The 23,182-nt window shown below is 40.2% G+C and overlaps 1 protein-coding gene across 1 annotated transcript in view; it reads right to left on the bottom strand.

The window, feature by feature from the left end:
- LOC126473983 (uncharacterized) overlaps positions 1–23,182 on the bottom strand; it is a 243,021-nt gene that overhangs the window by 4,767 nt on the left and 215,072 nt on the right. The window contains exons 19-20 of the mRNA XM_050101371.1: positions 22,118–22,261; positions 12,571–12,763 (exon numbers count right to left, since the gene is read on the bottom strand). Coding sequence (XP_049957328.1) covers positions 12,571–12,763; positions 22,118–22,261 — 337 coding nt within the window. The remainder of the gene's footprint in view (positions 1–12,570; positions 12,764–22,117; positions 22,262–23,182) is intronic.

Here is a 23,182-nt window from a genome sequence, read left to right as displayed (position 1 = left end):
TGGCACTGGTGCCAGTGAGCGCTGTTTGTGAGAATTTCTTGTAGTTCTGTTGTCCATGGTAGTTTTCAATGGTAAATATTTACTACTCCCAATAATCGTACTAATTATTGATACACTGGTGGAAGTGTCACCCACGGCATAATCTGCAAATTTCCTGGTAACAGTGAAATTCCTGAAGCTGTAACCTAATATTCCAAAGAAGCTACTTGTTTTTGTCCTAGCACACCTTTCCTCTTATTGGTGGTTACACCATAGTCACTGAGGCACTTGAAAGCCTGTCGTAACTCCTGTGCATGTCTGCTTGCTGTTCAGGGAAAAAAATTAATATATTGTCAATGTAAGCAAAACAGAAATGTAGCCCAAGAAAAACTTCGTCACGATTAGGCTGCATTTGTAAGCCCAAAAGGCATGCTGACATGTTCAGAGTCTAGTGTATGTCCTCTGCTGCTACTGGAATCTGCATATGAGCTTTAGCATAATCCATTACTCTCAAAAATTCAGCACTGGGTACTTATTTCACACTCTCTTGGATTTAATGCCCTACATCACTATAGAGTGTCCATGTTTTATCTTTTTTGGGGACAAGGACTGTCAGAGGGTTGAATTAAGCCATCTCGTAGTAGCTTGCCAAATTCCTGCTCAGCTACTACCAGGCAATATGGTGGTTGTTTAGGCAGGCGTGCAGATACTGGTGAGCACCTGGAGTATTCTTTATCAAATGACTCATGATGTGTTTCAAAAATTTCTTTACACTGTGTGGCATTAGTGAGTGTTGGGAACTGTTGAAACAGTTTATAAAAACGTTTTTAGTGATGATTCTTGTACCTCTCGTTATGTGAGATCCTGGGGTGCCTTTAATAATGAAACCTGAAGTGCGGATGACCAAACAATCATTCTTGATGTCAGGTAATAACTTGAAATGTGCTAGGAAATCTGCTCATATTATTAGCTCTGATTCATCTGCTGCTTCTTGCTGAGTCCAAAGTCTAGTTGTAGAGTTTTCTCATTGAATATCTTAATTAGCGAGCTGTTTGCAGCACAGAACTGTAATGGTGCTGGTTGTCTTTGAACTCTTAACATCTTGAGTGGGTACATCAAAGCATCCAAGCCCATGTCTATCAAGAATTTGCAACTTGAAAATTTCTGAGAGAATATATTGTAATATCTTGTCTGTCTGCAGCCACATTTGAGATAATGACACTCTGGTTTTCCCAAACATGTACCTAAATGGCAACAGTTTGTTGTATCAATGCTGTATACAAGGTCTGCAGCAGATCAAATCTATCTTCACCTGCTCTTGGAGTTTGGGTAGTCACATGAGAATAAGCACTATGGTGCCTATTGACCAAATCTATTGTAGTACTAGCAAAAGTGGTGGTGTTCTGGATGAGGGCTGCTGTTCCTTCTAGGAGAGCTGAAGTAAGCTCCTTGTTATATTGTGGCATCTTGTCATCTTGTCATCTGCTCCAGTCCGGAATCCCTGAAGCATTACACCAACAGCCTGACAACAGCTTTCGCATCCCACAACTACCCTCCCGACCTGGTACAGAAGCAAATAACCAGAGCCACTTCCTCATCCTCTCAAACCCAGAACCTCCCACAGAAGAACCACAAAAGTGCCCCACTTGTGACAGGATACTTTCCGGGACTGGATCAGATTCTGAATGTGGCTCTCCAGCAGGGATACGACTTCCTCAAATCCTGCCCAGAAATGAGATCCATCCTTCATGAAATCCTCCCCACTCCACCAAGAGTGTCTTTCCGCCGTCCACCTAACCTTCGTAACCTCTTAGTTCATCCCTATGAAATCCCCAAACCACCTTCCCTACCCTCTGGCTCCTACCCTTGTAACCGACCCCGGTGTAAAACCTGTCCCATGCACCCTCCCACCACCACCTACTCCAGTCCTGTAACCCGGAAGGTGTACACGATCAAAGGCAGAGCCACGTGTGAAAGCACCCACGTGATCTACCAACTGACCTGCCTACACTGTGACGCATTCTATGTGGGAATGACCAGCAACAAACTGTCCATTTGCATGAATGGACACAGGCAGACAGTGTTTGTTGGTAATGAGGATCACCCTGTGGCTAAACATGCCTTGGTGCACGGCCAGCACATCTTGGCACAGTGTTACACCGTCCGGGTTATCTGGATACTTCCCACTAACACCAACCTATCCGAACTCCGGAGATGGGAACTTTCTCTTCAATATATCCTCTCTTCCCGTTATCCACCAGGCCTCAATCTCCGCTAATTTCAAGTTGCCGCCACTCATACCTCACCTGTCTTTCAACAACTTCTTTGCCTCTACACTTCTGCCTCGACTGACATCTCTGCCCAAACTCTTTGTCTTTTAAATATGTCTGCTTGTGTCTGTATGTGTGGATGGATATGTGCGTGAGTGCGAGTGTATACCCGTCCTTTTTTCCCCCTAAGGTAAGTCTTTCCGCTCCCGGGATTGGAATGACTCCTTACCCTCTCCCTTAAAACCCACATCCTTTCGTCTTTCCCTCTCCTTCCCTCTTTCCTGATGAGGCAACAGTTTGTTGCGAAAGCTTGAATTTTGTGCGTATGTTTGTGTTTGTTTGTGTGTCTATCGACCTGCCAGCGCTTTTGTTCGGTAAGTCACCTCATCTTTGTTTATATATATATATAATGGAAGGAAACATTCCACGTATATATATATATATATATATATATATATATATATATATATATATATATATAGTGCTTCAACTTGTTCAAACCAAGTTTTTGAATTCTGTGGCGAAAATGCAGGTAAACAGGGGGCCACTTGCAATGTCAAATGTGTGTATGATCTGCTGAAAATGCAGATCAGTGTGGGTGGAATTTCGATTGGTGTGGGTTGTGTCTTACTGTTTTCCTCCTTCCTGCTGTCTTGTGACTGACTGTAAATTCTTGTCTTCATGACTTGATTACATGTATGCACTTTATGTCCATAAAACCGATGCTATGTTCATAATATGGTGGTCACCACTGAAGCCACTATTTACCTACAGCCTTTAATGCATATTAAAAGACCCTTTCAGAATACTAATGGCATCGGTAATTACTAGCACGCATAACTTTGCTTATATACCAATAATACTGAATAATAATAATAATAATAACTAAGTGTAAACAACCAGAGATGACAGATACAAAATTATACTTTGTTGCACTGGAATCTCCCTGCTTTCAGTGCTGCCAAATCTATTGACCATCTCCCACGACATGTACATTACCATGAACAAAGGAAAAAATCAACTCGTCTTGTAAAATGCATACATATTTCATGGATGGATATTTACTGAACTCTACTGACAGTCAATAAAGGCATAGAAAGTTAAAACTATTGACCAGAATAATTTAATGAATACCACACACTGGAAATCAAAAATCCAAGAACTGTCTCTATGAATAGTAAAAGTCATGTAAAGATGAGCATGTAAGTGGATTAGAACTTCAGTATGGTAAAATAGTTGTAAAAGAATCTCTCAGACCGACCTTATATCTAGCTACAGCAAATATGACTTATGGTTGTTAGTAATTTCTCTACATTATAATGAAACATCAACCAACTGAGAATGATGTTGCACCTGAAATCTGATTAAAAACAAATCTTGTATTAATTATAATATTATGGATAGGACAGTTTGCTTTTCACCATATAGTGGAGACATTTAGTAGCAGACAAACACAACAAAAAGACTGCTAAAAACATAAGCTTTCAGCCAAAAGGCTTTCTTCTGAATTAGACAACACGTACACACACATTCATGCAAACATAGCTCTCTCTCTCTCTGTCTCTCTCTCTCTCTCTCTCTCTCTCTCTCTCTCTCTCTCTCTCTCTCTCTCACACACACACACACACGACTATTGTCTCCTGCTGCTGAAGCAAGTATGGCAGCCTGAGACAGTGGTCATGTGAGTATGTGAGTTGCATTTGCATGAATGTGTGGTGTGTGCATATGTTGTCTAATACAGAAGAATGCATTCTGGCCCAAAGTTTACTTGTTTAGCAGTTTTTTTGTTGTGCCTGTCTGCAACTCAACATCTCCACTACATGGTGACTAGAAATCTATGCTTTTAATAATATTCTCATTATTCCATCCTACATATTCCACTGGTTAAATCAGGCATTAATTATGCTATTTAAAAAAAGTATGGAAAGGATATAGCACTAGCTACTCACCGTATAGATGAAGTGTTGGATCACAGACAAGCACAATGAAACAGAATGCTAGAAATTCAGTCTAAGCTCTTCATCAGAAGTAGAAAGAAGATGCACATTCACACATGCACAATTCACACACACATGCCCACTGCTGTCTGCAGGTGCAAGGCCCAACTGCAATTGTGTCTGAGGTGAGCAGCAATCTAGCTGGGGTAGGTATTAGGAGTATGGAAGAGTCATGGAGGAAGGAGAGGAAGGGATAGCAGTGTTGGAGTGGGGGAAGTTGCTAGAGCTGCCTGTGAGAGCAAGCTGAGAGATGGCGAGGACAGGATAGGGCTGCTAGGTGCACCATTGTGAGGTTGTGCTGCAGGGGGGTGGGGGAGGGGGAAATAAAAGAAGCAGAGAAGGGGACAGGACTACTAGCCATTTCATAATGATCGACCCACGACTTTGAGCTCATCATAACATCGCATGACGAACATCGATGTGTTGTACCTTACAAAAATTGTGGAAATGTCTCCCTTCTATTTGTTGCATGGATATTACATTTTAGTTGAAAAGGAGGCTGCATATGCAGTAATATTTATGGAAAGCAAGCTTTTTCGACCATTTTTTGGTGAGTGTTGAATTTGGAGAATCATCGAAGTCAGACCATAACTAGGAGAAAAATTTCCTTTGTACATTTTAAAGATACAGCCATATTCAACTTCCAGACAAATTGTCATTACTTTCCAATTACTAGTTTTGTCCTAATAATTGTGGCCATAGATTGCTGCAATATACCTAACAGTGATGAATGCTAACAAGACGAAAAGTTCTGCAGGACCTCTGAACAGCATTTCCATTTCATTGTTCATTGTTGCAGTTCTTACATAGCTGCTTCCTGACAGACAGAAAACAATCGTAACCCCATTCGTTGTTGTGTAATCATGTGAGACAGTGCTTGTAAAGTAATTAGTTGCCTTGTACTTGTGTGAAACCACACATCATTTACAGAGTCGTGAAAAGTCTATGGTGATCAGGGTAAGTGCTTACTTCGAGACCGAAAAAGAACAGGGTGCAAACAGTTCCATATCACAGACAGTAAAGAAAACTTCTGAATGTCTCGGCATTAGTGAAAGTACAATGAATATAGAGAAACTTCATGTTTTGTATGACCAAAAACGAGTTCTGGCAGGTGACAGAAATTTGTATGGATGAGTTTGCGAAGGGAGTCATAAGATGAAAAATCCACAACTACAATGTTGCAAAGCAGCTTCCATCAGTGGCAGCCACATTGGAAAAGTTAAAGACTGGAGTAGAAGATTTTCCTGATATGAGTGAAACAACCCTTTGGCATCCTATTTGGAAATTGGGCTTTAGATATAAAAAGTTGAACAAAAAACCTGTGCTGTTGGAAAGTAACCAAGTAGCAGAAAAAAAAAACAATGAGTTATTGCGGGAAATACGACACTTTTGCAACACTGAATGGACTATTTACTACACTGATGAGAGTTGGTGTAATGCAAGTCATTGCAGAAAGTTTGGTTGGCAGGAAAAAAAAGATGCCTTATGTGTCAGAAAATTATCACAGAGGAAGTATTCAGGAGCGGAATGGCTGGAAAGGAGGAATTCAAACACCATCCAGTTCTGGCAAAAAGGATTATAAGATGCCACATTGGGGACGAAGATGGGTCCATGCAAAAAGCTGGATATGTTTTATTGGGCAGAAACGGGGTACAGATTACCATTCCGAAATGGATCCAGACACCACAAAGAGGGGTTTACGAGTGTTCTTGAAACATTATCAAACAGATCTGTGATTGTTTTCAATCAGGCTCCAAATTACATGATGATAACTCCAGTATTGTGAAATCCATCTACAAAATGGAGAAATGATTCTATTATTGAATGGGTGGAAAGAAATAATGTAGAGCATCCATCTAATGCCACATCATATGAGGAATTTACTAAAGCCTGCCTACTGGAATACGCGTGAACACACTCCAGGGTGCAGGAATACCCTTTGGAAAGTATACAATATTATGAGAAGGGAAGTTGCTATTCACCATATAGGAGAATGCTGAGTAGCAGATAGGCACAATAAAAAGATTTTCACACTTAAAGCTTTCGGCCAATGGCCTTTGTCAACACTACACACACACGCACACACACACACACACACACACACACACACACACACACACAATCGCGCGCGCGTGCTCTTGCGCACAAACACAACTCGCACGCATGACTGCAGTTTCAGGCAACTGAAACCACACTGCAAGCAGCAGCACCAGTGCATGATGGGAGTGGCGTCTGGGTGGGGGTAAGAAGTGTAGGCTGGAGTGGGGAGGGGGAGGGATAGTATGGTGGGGGTGGTGGACAGCGAAGTGCTGCAGATTAGACTGAGGGCAGGGGAGAGGTGGGGAGGGGGGGGGGGGGGGGGAAGTAGCGGAAAAAGAGATAAATAAAAAGACTGAGTGTGGTGGTGGAATGATGGCTGTGTAATGCTGGAATGGAAACAGGGAAGGGGCTGGATGGTTGAGGACAGTGACTAACGAAGGTTGAGGCCAGGAGGGTTACAGGAACGTAGGATGTATTGCAGGGAAAGGTCCCATGTGTGCAATTCAGAAAAGCTGGTGTTGGTGGGAAGTGTTCATTGAAATGAAGGATATCATGTCTGGCAGTGTGTTCAGCAACAGGGTGGTCCACTTGTTTCTTGGCCACAGTTTGTCAGTGGCCATTCATGTGGTCACACAGCTTGTTGGTTGTCATGCCTACATAAATGCAGCGCAATGGTTGCAGCTTAGCTTATAGACAACATGACTGGTATCACAGGTAGCCCTGCCTTGATGGGATAGGTGATGTTAGTGACCGAATTGGAGTAGGTGGTGGTGGGAGGATGTATGGGACAGTTCTTGAATCTGGGTCTATTACAGGGATATGAGCCATGAGGTAAGGGATTGGGAGCAGGAGTTGTGTAAGGATGGATGAGTATACAGAAAAGTCTGCTTATTCCTAGCCAGATCCCAGTCCCACATACTGTTCCTGCATTGTTGCTTGTCTCATGGAATCCCCGTCATGGCCTTACCGTCAAATTACCCATCTCTGGCTGCCACCCCGCCTTCCACAATAACCTCCACCTGTTCAAATTCTGCCAATCCTTAGCCCTCACCAACATAGTCCTGCAAAACCATATCAACCAAGCCCAAACCTTCTTGCAGGACCTTCTCTCCATCCGCAAAATTCTCCTGTTCTGCAATCCAAAATTCCTGGAACCCATAACACACATTGAAACTCTTGCCCTGCAGGAACTTGAGTAACATGCACAACGCCACTTCAAAAAGCTCTCCATCCTGCTCACTTCCTACTCCCACCTTGGAGTGTTACTGTCCACCGCCTCTACAACAGCCTCCAAACCTCCCCCACATCCCCTCATAGCTAACAAACCCTGTCTCATAGAACTGCATCACTTACCCCACCCTCCAAAACTCCTCCCGCCACAACACAGAATCTAAACAGACCCGAAACACAGTCATGAATCTTTCCTCCAGAAGCCTTATCCCCACAGAAATATCAGTCCTTTCCAAAGGCCTCACCTTCTGCCCCACTCCCATATTCAATCATGCAGGACTTGTTAAAGATCTTCTCTCCTTCTCCTGGTCTCTACAGTGGAAACACTTTTTTGCCACCAACCCTACCAATCAGACTCAACTGAAGACCAATACTGAACCTAGCGTAACTCAGTACACTCCTCCATCAAATCGTGATCCACCCCCACTGCCCCCAAACCACCCTGTGTTAACTTTCCAGAATTACTTAACCTCAAACCTTGCCTCACCGTCATTCCCCAAATCCCTCAACATTCAGACTAACCTTATATACACAGAAAGATCCGCAGTGCACCATCTAAAAACTGATCCTGACATTATAAACCTACCTGCGGACAAAGGCTCCACCACTGTTGTTTTGAACCGCAGGGATTACCTGGTGGAAAGACTCTGCCAGTTGTCAGGTACTTCCAACTACAAACCTCGCCATCTGACCTCATTCCAGTAATCTGCCAGGATCTCCAGTCACTACTCAAATCCCTAGGCCCATCCCAGAACCTCTCCCCAGAGTCCATCTCTCTCTACTCACCCCTACTACTCCCTGCACTCCTACCTTCTACATGCTTCCTAAAGACCATAAACCTAACCATCCAGGATGTCCCATTGTGGCCGGTTACTGTGCCCCCACTGAGAGAATCTCTGCTCTCGTACACCAACACCTTCAACCTATCACCCGGAACCTACCCTCCTATATAAAAGATACCAACCATTTCCTCCACAGACTCTCCACAGTTCCTGTCCATTTACCACGTGGTGCCCTGCTCATCACTACTGATGCCACCTTCTTGTACACTAACGTTCCTAATTTCCATGGCCTTACCGCTACTGAACACTACCTTTCCCAACACCTGATGGATTTCAAACAACCTCCTTCCTAGTCGCCATGACCAACTATACCCTCACCCACAATTACTTCTCCTTTGAAGGCATTACATACAAACAAATCTGTGTTATGGCTATGGGCACCTGCATGGCACCATCCTATGTGAACCTACTCATGGGCCGTCTAAAAGAATCCTTCACAATCACCGAGAATCCTAAACCCCTCATCTGGTTCAGATTCACTGATGACATCTTTGCTATATGGATAGAAGGTGAGGACACCCTATCCACATTCCTCCAGAACCTCAACAACTTCTTCCCCATTTGCTTCACCAGGTCCTACTCAACCCAACAAGCCACATTCCTAGATGTTGACCTCCACCTAGAAAATGGGTACACCAGTACCTCCGTCCATATCAAACCTACTAACCACCAGCAATATCTCCATTTCGACAGCTGCCACCCATTCCATACCAAGAAGTCCCTTCCGTACAGCCCACCCAGCCAGGTCGTTGCATCTGCAGTGACAAGCAGTCCCTCTCAACCTTGTACAAAAACAAATCTCCCATGCCTTATCTTTCCAGTCTCCCACCACCTCCCAAAGTCCCACAGTCCGGCCACAGAGGAGCATTCCCCTCGTAACTCAGTACCATCCAGGACAGGAGCAATGGAATCACATTCTCCGCCAGGGTTTCTATTACCTCTCGTCGTGCCCTGAAATGAGAAATGTCCTGCCCACTATCCTTCCCACCCCTCCCACAGTGGTATTCCGCTGTCCACCGAACCTGCATAATATACTCATCCATCCTTACACAACCCATGCTCCCAATCCCTTACCTCATGGCTCATACCCCTGTAATAGACTAGATGCAAGACCTGTCCCATACATCCTCCCACCACCACCACCACCACCACCACCACCTACTCCAATCCAGTCACTATCATCACCTATCCCATCAAAGGCAGGGCTACCTGCGATACCAGTCATGTCGTTTATACGCTAAGCTGCAACCATTGTGCTGCATTCTATGTAGGCATGATAACCAACAAGCTGTCCGTTGGCATGGTATGGTTGGAATTATTTCAGATTATTGTGATCGATAGTAACAGTATTTAGAGAGAGGTTTGTATGTTATGCTCATAACACACTTTATTCGGCATGAATGGACACTGGCAAACAGTGGCCAAGAAACAAGTGGACCACCCTGTTGCTGAACACCACAATTACTTCTCCTTTGAATGACTGCTTCACAGTCGTGCCATATGGATCCTTCCCATCATCACCAGCTTTTCTGAACTGCACACGTGGGAACTTTCCCTACAATACATCCTACGTTCCCGTAACCCTCATGGTGGTTGCTCGTGTCTGTACCAATGACGTGTGTCACTTTGGATCAGAAGAGATTCTCTCTGATTTCGAGCGGCTAACAGAAGTGGTAATGGCTGCCAGACTTGCTTGCAAGATGAAAGCAGAGCTGACCATTTGCAGAACAGTTGACATGCCCGACTGCAGACCTCTGGTACAGAGACAAGTGGAGGATCTGAATTAGAGGCTCATACAGTTCTATGACTGAGTAGGCTGCAGTATGTTAGCGGCAAGAAACAATCAATGACTTCTCTGGGTGATAACAATGGAAATACTATCGACAACTGTACTACCAAAGCAGAGTTACTAAACACAGCCTTCTGAAGCGGCTTGTAGTGAAATTGCATGCTTATCGAATATCGTCTCAGTTATGTGACTGGATTTGTGATTTCCTGTCAGAGAGGTCACAGTTTGTAGCAACTGACAGAAAGTCATTGAGTAAAACGGAAGTAATTTCTGGCATTACCCAAGGTAGTGTTATAGGCCCTGGATCTGGGAGACAATCTGAGCAACCATCTTAGGTTTTTTGTAGATGACGCTGTCATTTATCAACTAATAAAGTCATCAGAAGATCAAAACAAATTGCAAAATGACTTAGAAAAGATATCTGAATGGTGTGAAAATTGGCAGTTGGCCCTAAATAACGAAAAGTGTGAGGTCATCCACATGAGTGCAAAAGGAATCCGTTAAACTTCGCTTACATGATATATCAGTCAAATCTAAAGGCCGTCAATTCAACTAAATACCTAGGATTTACAATTATGAACAACTTAAATTGGAAGGAACACACAGAAAATGTTGTGAGGAAGGCTAACCAAAGACTGCATTTTATTGGTAGGGCACTTAGAAAATGTAACAGACCTACTAAGGAGACTGCCTACAATACGCTTGTCCGTCCTCTTCATTGCGACGGAATCTTCTCACAAAATTCCTATCACCAACTTTCTCCTCCGAATACGAAAATATTTTGCTAACACCGACCTACATAGGGAGAAATGATCACCACGATAAAATAAGGAAAATCATAACTCGTATGGAAAGATATAGGTGTTCGTTCTTTCCGTGCGCTATATGAGATTGGAATAATAGAGAATTCTGAAGGTGATTCAATGAACCCTCTGCCAGGCACTGAAATGTGATTTGCAGAGTATCCATGTAGATATAGATGTATATAATTGTTCTGACTGTTGACTCCAGTAGATCAAACCTCTTTGCCAATTAAAAATTTTAATTTTTGCATCATTGAAGTCTTTGATAATATCAAGTTTACATCCCAAAGGCAATGATTTCTTTTCTTGTTTGATGCAGATGAATCACTTCTGCTTTGTATCAATGACATAATTAGAATCTATTAATCAAGTCAACTCTGTGAATAAAATGGTTCCATACAAAACATGTCCAAACCTGTCATAAGCGGAACACTGTATGGGTGACAGTGCTGTGCAGCACACAAACAGACAAACTGCATAATTCTGGATTTGCATAAAACAAGGTACTGTAAGCTGGGGTATAATGAAGGGATTTCTTGGTGTGGAATGGGTGGCAGCTGCCAAAGTGGAGTTATCATTGCCGGTTGATAGGTTTGATGTGGAAGTCCTGATGTAGCCAACTTTGAGGTGAAGGTTGACATTAAGAAAAGTGGCTTGTTGTGCTGAGGAGGACCAGGTGAAGGGAATGGAGGAGAAGGTGTTGAGGTTCTGGAGGATAGGGTGTCATCACCCTCAGTCCAAATCATGCAGTTGTCATCACTGAATCTGAACCAGGTGAGAGGTTTAGGATGACTGGGAAGAATTCCATTACATGGTTTATGAACATGTTAGTGCAGGTGTCATACAGGTGCCCATAGCTGTGCACGGATTTGTCTGTAGCGAGTAAAAATAATTGCAGTGAAGATACAGATGGTCATGGTGACCAGGAAGGAGGTTGAAGGTTTGAAGTTAGTCGGGCTTTGAGAAAGGTAGTTAGTCGAGCTTTGAGAAAGGTAGTGTTCAGTGGCGGCGAGGCCATGTGGACTGGGGATGTTAGTGCAGAGGGTATGGTATCGGCAGTGACAAGCAGAGCACAGCCCCTCAAACAATCCATTATAAGGCTGTTGCAATAAAAACATTTTATGTTGAAAATATTCTAATTCATTTTTTTATGAATCTCAAAGTAAACTATTAATGGTTCTAGGTACTTTCTTGATATAAGACTGCAGTACTGGATTTGGGTGGCAGGACTGTGTGGGAATGTTTGGATGAATCACTGTGCAGTCAACAGAGCCTTCTTTGACTACAATTATGCTTTATCCTGTAGTAAACACTGAAGCAAAAGAGAATCATGTTTCTGATCAACTGAATAGAAATCTGGATTTGTGCAACAGAATGACAGTTTAAGGAGTGTCAAGTGAATTTATCCAAAGACTAGCTTATTTGGAACTGGTGACAGACTCCAGCCAGTTTTGTGTTGTAGTTCCCATACAAAATACTACTTTGTGTAAGTATCTCTGGAATGTCAAAGATAATGTAATGGTCATAATTAAGTATTTGCAAATCTGAAGCACAATGTGGCCATTACACTATCTCTCAACTAAATGGACAGTTATTTTTTATAATATTCTTTGTTCTTACCTTCAGGGACGTGAAGTTTCCACATATTATTAAAGAATAGCGTGCTCTTGTCACTGCAACATTGAGACGTTCAGTATTGGTCAAGAAACCAACTCCATCAGTCCTTGTACATGAAATGACAACAATGTCACGTTCCAGTCCCTGGGAACTATCTATCGTGTGCACGTCAATCAGATTCATCTCAGATATTGGGCTGGAAGTAAAGAATCACACTGAAACTATACTGCGAAATGCAAAATACTAACATAAATTACAGAAGATGGATTGAATACGCTAACAGAAAACTATCACAGTATTGAGACAGGAGTCTTCTGTGTACAATGTATCATGGACTTTTTGAATCATACTTACAGTAGGGAGTGACTGTGTGGGGAAACTCAAACAAACAAGAGACAAAACGAGTGTTCACACACACACACACACACACACACACACACACACACACACACACACAAAAATCTATTAGGACCATTTTAAGAAGAAAGACCTCTGAAACGTGCAGAAACTGTTTCAAAAAGTTAGGTATCTTAACTTTTTCATTGTTGTATATATACAAAACAATAATGTACATCACAAAAGGTAATGAGGACTGGATTACAAATGCTAGTGTACACACCCACAATACAAGAAGGAAGAATGAAGTACGGAGCATACCCCACCGACTGGCAATGCTAGAAAAAGGACCCCTGTACTCTGGTATCAGATTACTAAGAAGTCTGCCTAAAAACCTGCAAGATAGTGTACTTGACAATGACTTTCCAAAGAAACTTAAAGACTATCTCATTGAAAAAGAGTTTTACAAATGGCTCTGAGCACTATGGGACTTAACATCTGAGGTCATCAGTCCCCTAGAACTTAGAACTACTTAAACCTAACTAACCTAAGGACATCGCACACATCCACGCCCGAGGCAGGATTCGAACCTGCGACCGTAGCGGTCGCGCAGGTCCAGACTGAAGCGCCTAGAACCGCTCGGCCACAGCGGCCGGCAAGAGTTTTACAGTGTTGCAGAATACTTATGCCATTAAATTCGTATTTATTGTTATTCACTATCAATGATGTAAACATGTAAGTTAAAGGTGTAGAAAAATAAGTGATAATGAATGTTAATACTTTGACATGTCCTATATTACACGTACATTTACTGTACACAATGTAATCTTACAGGATCAAATAAAAATTCAATTCAATTCAACTTGGCGGAATTTAAATAATGGCAGGAGTAAAGGTATAACTCACTATATAGTTGTGGCATCTGTTGAAAAATAGGCACATAAATGAGACTGGGGTGAAAAAAGTAAAAACCTGATCAATATTTTCATTCTTGTTTATTTGCCTATTAACTGCTTACTGTCTCCACTGTACTTTGGTCATATGTACTGAGAGACATTCCACATTCTGTAATTTTCAACTTACTAAATTATCAGTGGTATTATGCTATTTGTTTAGGTAATGAGATTATTGGGGTGTTTATTGGTTGTGTTAGTTACATGTACCATATGTCATTTTCCACTGTATACTGTAATGTCATGGAATGTATCAGTTTACAGAATATTAACATAATTTTTATTTAAATGTACCTGCATGCTGATCATTTACAGACTAGTTCACATAACACAAAACAATATTTAGATTAACAACACAAATAAACATGTAACACTTTTATGCTAAATAAGCTACAAATCTCTAAGTAAAACAATGTCAATGGACTAGGAGTTGCCCAGAAAGAACTTCCTCAGATTAATTTCAAATTTAGCTTTGTTATCTATCAGGCATTTAATATAATTGGGAAAATGACCACAGATTTGGGCAGCAGAATTATTCATCCGCTTTCTGAGCTAATGTCAGTTTTAAGGGAGAGTAATGAAGAAAATTTTTCTTGTAATATTGTCGTTATGGGTGTCATAACTACTTCTGAACTCTAATTGGTTACTTACAAGAATTAGAAGTACAGTGATACTGTAATTAAATGATCCAACTCCTTAAACAATTGTCTACAATATGATTGAGGGTTAGCACCACACACTATTGTTATAGCATGCTTTTGTACAATGTTCCTTTCTTAAGATGATTTGCCCCTCAATACAATTCTGCATGACATTACTCATAGAACAATAGCAAAGTATATACTCATTTGTTTCTTTCACAAGCTTGCTATAACACAAGGTGCAAAAACGGCTGAACAGAGTTGTTTAGGATGCTGTAAAAGGCATTTTTGTTACATTTTAAATCATTGTCCATAATACACCCAAAAATGTTGAAGATTTTGTCTTGTTTATTAACTCCCTTCCACACTTTAAATGTATCACCAGTGCTGGACCCTTTGATGAGAGAAATGAATATGCTGCCTTTTATTCAATTTAAGAGAGGGGCCATTTACAGAAAACCAGTTAATAATCCGGCTAAACAAATTTTTATGATCTTCTCTGTTGATGTATGTTATTGGGACTGATTATTATACTTACCCATCTGCAAATAGAACTAATTCTGACTGATGTGTATGAAGTGGAAGATGATTAACATATACGAGTAAGAAGATCTTGTAGAATTCCATTAATAATGATACCCCCACCAGAAATGAACCCTGTCTTCAGGTGTTGTATTACATCTACTTGCATTCTTGTGACTTGTTCCCAAACCTTGATCCATGTGTCACGAGTAACTGTTGCAACAGCATTGTTTCTAAAGTCGGACAGATCAGCTGGTATCGGAGGCATATACACATGATTGCATCAGATGGTGTGTGAACGTGGAGGCCATGCATACAATGTTGTGTCAACCAGCCCCTTGCGGCCAATCCACTGGTAGGATACAACATCATTTAACCAGTCGCGTACTGAGTTATGCCAGTGAGGTGACGCATCATCTTGCTCCCAAATAAAGATGTGCTGTTCAGCTTCTTCCCTTTGAGGCACGGGCCATAGCTGTAGCACATCAAGATAAGAAACATCAGTTACAGTTGATTCACCGAAAAAGAAAGGCCCATAAACTTTCTGTGAGGGTATTTTTTTGGGGCTAAGCGTGAAAGTCTCACACTCGTTCAACACGTTTTTCAGTCACTTTTTGTCATTCCATACTCTTCCCATTGCGCACAGGTATAATAACAAAACTGTTTGAGTTGCTATTTCATTTGGTGTATTATTTACAATTGTAAGTTGAACGTAATAAATGCTACAACACCTTAAATCCAGTATGTTCAATTTGAAACACCTGTATTTATCTGATCTGGATTATGAAAGGGATCTAGAATGTGAACTGTTGAATCTTCCTGCAAAATGCAAGTTGATGTCTGATTCTGTTCCAACTCTTATGTCTTCCACCCTCTGGAACTGATTTAGGAGGCAGTAATGAGCCTAGTAATGGCAAGGAAAGAAGCGAAATTACCATAAAGAAGTAGAAGAGATTTTACAGGTAAATATACTACCAACTAATGAAGAAACTACTAGCAGAGGAAACATTAACTACAAAAACAGGAAATGATGTAAATGTGACAATGCATGTTTATGTAAAAAAATAGAAATTAGACAAAAAGAAAAAAACTGAGGCAAAGGAATACAGTTTTACATGTTTATCTCTCCCAGTTTACTTTGTACTGTTTACTTAAAATAAAATGTTTTCAAAAAATGGTTATGGTTCTTTTGCTGTCTACGACAAGTGGCTATGAAAGGGCATCTACGTCTACATCTGCATCTGTACGCTGAAAATCACCGTGATGTGTATGGCAGAGGATATGTTCCACTTCATCTGTTATTAGGGTGTCTTACTGTTCCATTCATGTATGGAGGGCAGGAAAAATGATTGTCTTAATGCCTCTGAGCGAGCTGTAATTATTCTAATCTTATCTTCACAATGCCTATGAGCGATATGTAAGAGTTTGTAGTATATTCCTAGAGCCATCATTTAATGCCAGTTCTTGAAACAAAACGAAAACTAATAATATACAGTTGAATGAAAATTTGCACACTATCTGCAAATCAAAGGAGGTAGCTAATACATTTAACAGTTATTTTGTAAATGTAGCAGAAAAACTTATTGAGCAAATGGTCACCCATAAAAATTCCTCACAAATAACATCAAAAACTGAACAGGTACCAAACACAATATTTCTCATACTAACTAATGCACTGGAAGTACAGCAAGAAATCAAGCTTCTCAAATCAAAACATTCATCAGGAATAGATAACATACCAGATTTTGTTGTAAGAAACTGTGTAAACTTCATTTCTGAACCACTGATGTACCTTGTAAACCTATCCTCAACTGGCAGCTTTTAAACATGTTTAAAAATTGCTAAAGTTAAACCACTACACAAAAAAAGGAAGCCAGGAAGAGGTGTCAAACTATAGACAAGTTTCTCTACTGTCTGTGTTTTCTAAAATTCTAGAGAAACTCTTTTATAAAAGATTGTTAAATTTCATAAATAAATATAATATACTAACGGCATCACAACATGGTCTTAGGAGAAATCAGTATGCTGAAACAGCAATATTTTCTTTTTTTATGAAACTCTACAGGCCCTAGATAGGCAGCAACGTACCTCAAGTATATTCCTAGAGTCGTCAAAAGTGTTTGATACCATCAATCACAATAAATTACTAGGTAAGATTCAGAACTGGGCTATTAGGGGAGCATTGCATAACTGGATTAAAGCATACCTCCATGAAAGAAAACAGCTCATGGAGATAACACATGAAGTAAATGGTATAGTCAAAACTCATCAGTCAGATTTATTAGTGGTCAAACATGGAGTTCCCCATGGTTTCATATTACGTCAACTTCTGTTCTTACTATATGTAAACGATTTACATACAAACAGTAAAAACAGTAAGTGATATCAATTTGCAGATGACACTAGCGTCTTAATTACAGGAAGTAGCATGGGGAACTTTGAAAAATGACATTAAGACCACCACAGAGAAGATAGTACAGTACTTTGATGCAAACAGTTTCATTACAAATCTAGAACAAACTGTTGCAATGGATATTTTCACCACCCAGAATATGACACAAGATAATCCTCCTGCAGATATAAGTGGACAAAAAATTGAAAAAACAGGGAGTACGAAATTTCTCAGTATAGGTATTCAACAAAACATGAAATGGGGTACATAAGTGGAATATGTGACCAAAAAATTGAGCAAAACATGTTTTGTAATGAGCATAATAAGAAACTGTATATCACATGATAATCTCAACACCATATATTTTGCTTATGTTCATTCAATATTGAAATATGGTGTAGTGTTTTGGGGAGATTATGGAGCTAGTCAGAAATAATTTAGATTGAAGAGCAAGATTATTAGATTAATGGAAGGGTTGGATAAAAGATCATCATGCAACCCAGTATTCAGGAAACATAAAATACTACCACTTCCACGTATTTATATGCTTGAAAATGTAATTATTATAAAAGAAAAAGTAAACAGTGGCAGTCCGAGCATCACCCTTAATGAATCTGTACATAGCTACCACACAAGACAAATAAATGATGCACATGTATAACAGACAAACACAGTGCTATTACAAAAAAGCGCACTCCACCCTGGCATCAAATAATAATGGATTTAAACAAGTATATATCAACTGTGAAGGATTACTTGGTCGAGCATTGCTTCTTTACAGTAAGGGAACACCTAGAAAAACATAACTGCCTCACCGATTAAGACCATTTTTATAAAATGTGTAGAGTACAAAAATATCGTATAATTTTATCTTTTGTTAAAATGATGCCTGAAAAAAAAGAAAAAATTCAAGGAATGTGTATAGTAATTAATGAATGTCCAATACACTTTGTACACTGTACAGTTCTAGATTCATAGGAGTGCCATTTGGTACAACCACAAATCACAGTTGGCCCATGTCCAGGCCACTGTGACCAGTGTGACCTATGTGACATATTGCAACCCGTAGCCATGCACAGCACCCCAGACGCCATTTTTCAGCAAGAAATCCACGACCACATGTTGCTGCTTTTGCCCTGGCCTGCCAGATCACCAGGCTTATCGCCAGTTGAAAGCATGTGGGATACGGTGAAACAGCGGGTTCAGTGCTGTGACCCACTGCCAACCACCACTGATGAACTTTGGTACCATGTGAATACAGCACGGATGGCTAAACCACTGGACGTCATTTGTATCTTATATGTGTCGATGTCATTCTACATGGAACAAGTTTTCAGGGCCGATTGCGGACCCTGTGCCTACTAGGCATCCGGACACGAGCTGAACTTAGGTGATAGAAATGCTAATCATTTCTGCAGAACATACTATCGTACATGTCCTATGAACAGGATGTCCTATCTCTAGCCCTGTTGGATGTAAAATTTCATAATCGTGATTTTTGGGTAATGTTTTGTTTGATGATGCTCAGTCCATATTCCTTACATTCCCACCATTCTGCTTACAAATTACAGGATTATAAGAATATGAAAATTTTATGTTACCTAGCTACATAACTTTGTCGGCCACAAGAACTCTGAGAGGTGTGTGCTTGGCTCGACTTTGGGGCTGGTTGGTAGAGTAGGGGAAGTCTCTCTCTCTCTCTCTCTCTCTCTCTCTCTCTCTCTCTCTCTCTCTCTCTCTCAACTAGAAACTGGTTCTAGGCAACAAAGACACTTGCTTCACCACAAGAGAGTGGGAGAAGAAGGGAGGGAAAAGGACAGCAAGGTAAGGAGAACAGAACTGCAAAACCAGAGAACCCACACTAGGACTGAAAAGGTTAGTAACGCTTTGGCCACTGTGAAATAAGAGTTTTGAGAGTGGTTTCAGAACTGGGTAACATTCAGGAAGAGAGAGATTGTTGAGAGGAAAGTGAGAAATAAGATTCATCGACTCATAAACTACAAATCAGTCTAAACTAGTAATGTGTGCAGAGGCATAGTTAAATAGTGAAGAGTAATAAGCTGATATTTTGAGGGAGGATGGGTTCACTAGAGGTAGGTGTAGGGAAGCATCTAGTGCACTAGAGCACACCAGTACTGAACGATGTATTGGACTGGCAATTCCCACTTATGGAAGTCAGAGAAATGGATGTAACTGTATAGACTTTCACAAGCACATGTTTTTAATTTCCATAAAATTCTTCTGGGTTGTAAACCGCATCACATCATGAAATAATGTACCAACAGTTGGACCAGTGCTGAAAGTGGTCATATCAGAATATGGACTGTTGCTAGGTTAAAGCTGCTTTAATCCTAATATTCTGTCTCCACTGCTACTCCTATAGTTCCTCGAAATTTTGGAAATTCTTGCGCATACTGAACTGCATCTTTGTGGTGACAACGGCAGCAATTGATTGGTATTCCTTAAATTCTCCTAGTACTTTTTTTCAAAATAATATTGTTCATTTCAGATGCATCTGAAGTTTAGACAATTCAGGTTATGTAGTAGTATTCTAACCATAAGCCGACAAGCCATAAATACAATTATCCTAACATACAGATAGTCTGTTGAAACCGAATGTGAGAAAGTAACAAAACAGCAAATTCTTGTTTATACAGTTTCTGTTTAATATTATACATACGGAGAAATATAATATAGGGTGTAACAACAATATTATAAAAATGTGGGAGGTTGCAGAGGACTTAATTTTTAACCTTCTGATACAAGGAGGCTATAGCTGGAAATGTAAAATAAAGTTTCTACGGCACTATGCACTTTTTACGTATTTGGTAGGCTAAATGAAACAACAGAAAACTGTAGCTTGGAAAATGTTTATTGACAGTAGAGCACAATCAGATACTGTAAATTGAATCTGTGGCTTCACTACTATAAAATAAATGTTCAATGTAGTGACAATCAACTTTGTTACGTAACGCAATGACAAACCATCTTTGTCCGAGTCTCTGCAAGATTTGGCACTCCCTTCTGATGGTATCAAACACTGTACAGACTGCACTCAGTACACTCAGGTACTGTTCCTATTGGTGTTGGGAACACAACTGACTTCATGTAACTCCATAGGAAAAAGTAATGATGAGTGACATCAGGGGAGCACACAGGCCAAGAGACTGGGCATTCCCTTCTAATTACTCTCTGCTTGAAGTTTTCTGTGAGATATTCCCTGACCTGATGTATAATGTGCGCGGGAGCACCATCGTTCTGAAACTGTACGCTAGTGTGCAGTTGCTAACAAATTTTCTCGAGAAGTGCAGGTAAACAATTGTCCAGCAAGTTCAAATATAAGGCACCATTCAAATATCTGATGCGATACGTTGTCCACTAGGGTTCAAGAATATCAGCTCAAATTTTCAATAAGAATTTCACCTGGTAACTTCACATACAAATAGCGCGTGAATTTTCAACAGCCCTGAGGCGGCTGTAGAAACTTCATTTCACATTTCTGGCAAAGGTTCCTAATATTAAAATGTTCAAAATTTCAACCTGTACAATATCCCAAATTTTTAAAAACATCATTCTGTTACACCCTGTATAAGGGGGAAACAATTTGTATAATGATTTGAATGCCCTGTTATCGTAATTAAAACCAACTGCAAGAAAGAAAATGAAGCCACCATCATCACAGCACAGAATTTCTTCCTCATGGTTTTTAACAAAAGACGTGTTCACTGTTATTTGAGTGGGGAGGGGGGGGGGGAGCTTAGAGTCAGTGTGAATGTTTACTGGAATATAACTGCAGTAAATCAGTCAAGAACTTTATAATTTTTGCTAACATCTCCCCTTTCAATATTAGTATAGACTACAAGAACGTGAAATTTTCATTTTCATCATTATTTGTTCACTCCCTTCAAAGTAGTGAATAGGAATTTATTTTTCAGCCATGGTAAGCTGAAAGTAGACAAGGGGACTGGAGATTAGAAATAACACATTAGGATTATTTATTAGGATTATTTTCCGGTTGCTCATTTAAGCAATTTACAGGCGATTGTGGAATGGCTGACTTACATGTAGTAGAGAACCAGTGCACTAGCAAAATTAAAACCTGCCATTCCACACCCACTCTGCCTCCTTGCCTTTGCCTCTATCTGCCTTGTACATCTAACTCACCCCATCAGAACTCACTGCTCCAGCTATGCCAATGTGTGAATGCAATGTAACTGTGTTTGTAAATGTGTTCAGAAGAAAAATTGAAGCATCATGCTCAATTTCTAGTCAATATGCCTAGCTACTGCACAATGTCTCCACTACACAGTTAGTGGTTATCTTAACACATTCCACTGTAGATATAACAGAATGAATTAACCTGAATTTATTATACAAAAAAGTGCAACAGAATGACATAAGAATGTAGGTGATGTTAAATACATAATACATGGGCCATACATATAATAATGTTAAATAAATAATGATGTTAAAGACATTCAATTTAAATGTAAAAAGGTGAACCTGACACGTGTGAATAATCATATGCTAAATAAGAAGGTTGCCAATAGCCTACAGATTCAATAACACTGTTATAGTTTTCAGTGTACTGACAGTGCACGTATTTGCTGACAATGTTTGTCGAAGAATGAATGGACAGAATGAGGACTAATCAATAGAGAGCCGATGTAAAAACTTTCAGTACTACTAATCAGCATTTTACTTACCAACTTTGAAACTGACTAAAAATCTCTTGACGTTGTTTGTTGTAGGGAGCAATTATTCCTACACGCATTTTCCTTGAAGTGGAATTAACAACCAGTCTTGCGAGTTTTGTTACAAATGCTGCCTCACCGGGATTCCTTATCTGCCTGCAAAACACACACACACAAAAACTGTGGATTAAAGATGTTCCCCTCCTAGTCAATTGCATTTTTTTCACTGCAATTTAATTTTCCAACTAACAGCAGACTGCACAAGTTGGGGCCTCTTCAATAATTAATGGTAACTGCATTTTTACTCTGTTGAATATACTATTAAAAACAGTTGCTCAAAAGGAAGGTATGAGCTTTACAGCTCACAAAAAATATTTCCCTGTACTTCAAACATACTTTGTATGTAGGAAAACTGATATGGTGACTACAAAAGATGTTAAATAAGTTGGAGAGCATCACAGGAACTGGGGCAGATAAGAAAATTTCTCTTTATATCATGATTCCTCTGTTCCATTGCCATGTGGATTGCACATAACCCTGCGGTGTATATTGCAAATGGTTCTGGAAGTTGGCAAATTAGTACATGGCCAAGGAATCTATGGAGCAGCCAACTGTTAACTGCCCCTGCATGGATCCATGTATATACCATAATATGACTACAGAACCTCCCCAAAATAATGAAAAATGAAGATTTATGAACTATGTGACTGCAATTTCAAGATTCCTTTAAGGACAAAATAATTACATGAAAATCAGTACCATACCCTACCCATATTCCACACATCTGTCCTCCTCCACCCACTCTCACATGTATCAAATAAATGAACCTGTGCATGTAGAAAAGAAATAGGAAATTAGTGTTTGGCCCATCTGTAATGAGGTAAGATGGAGAACAAGATTGGATCAGTAAAGCTGGAGAAGGAATTTGATTGAGCCCTATTCACAGTAATCATCTCAGAATTTGCCTTACACCGTGGAAAACTTAAATTCATGTGGCTGGACAGGAACGTGAGTCCTGCCTCACCACTGTATTATCTTGGTCGGTTCTGTGTATACAGCTACCTGTTGAATGTCTTG

Source organism: Schistocerca serialis, chromosome 4, assembly GCF_023864345.2.
Source record: "Schistocerca serialis cubense isolate TAMUIC-IGC-003099 chromosome 4, iqSchSeri2.2, whole genome shotgun sequence".
Classification (NCBI taxonomy): Eukaryota; Metazoa; Arthropoda; class Insecta; order Orthoptera; family Acrididae; genus Schistocerca; species Schistocerca serialis.
Note: the sequence above shows the minus strand (reverse complement) of the source record. Positions and strands in the feature narration are given on the sequence as shown.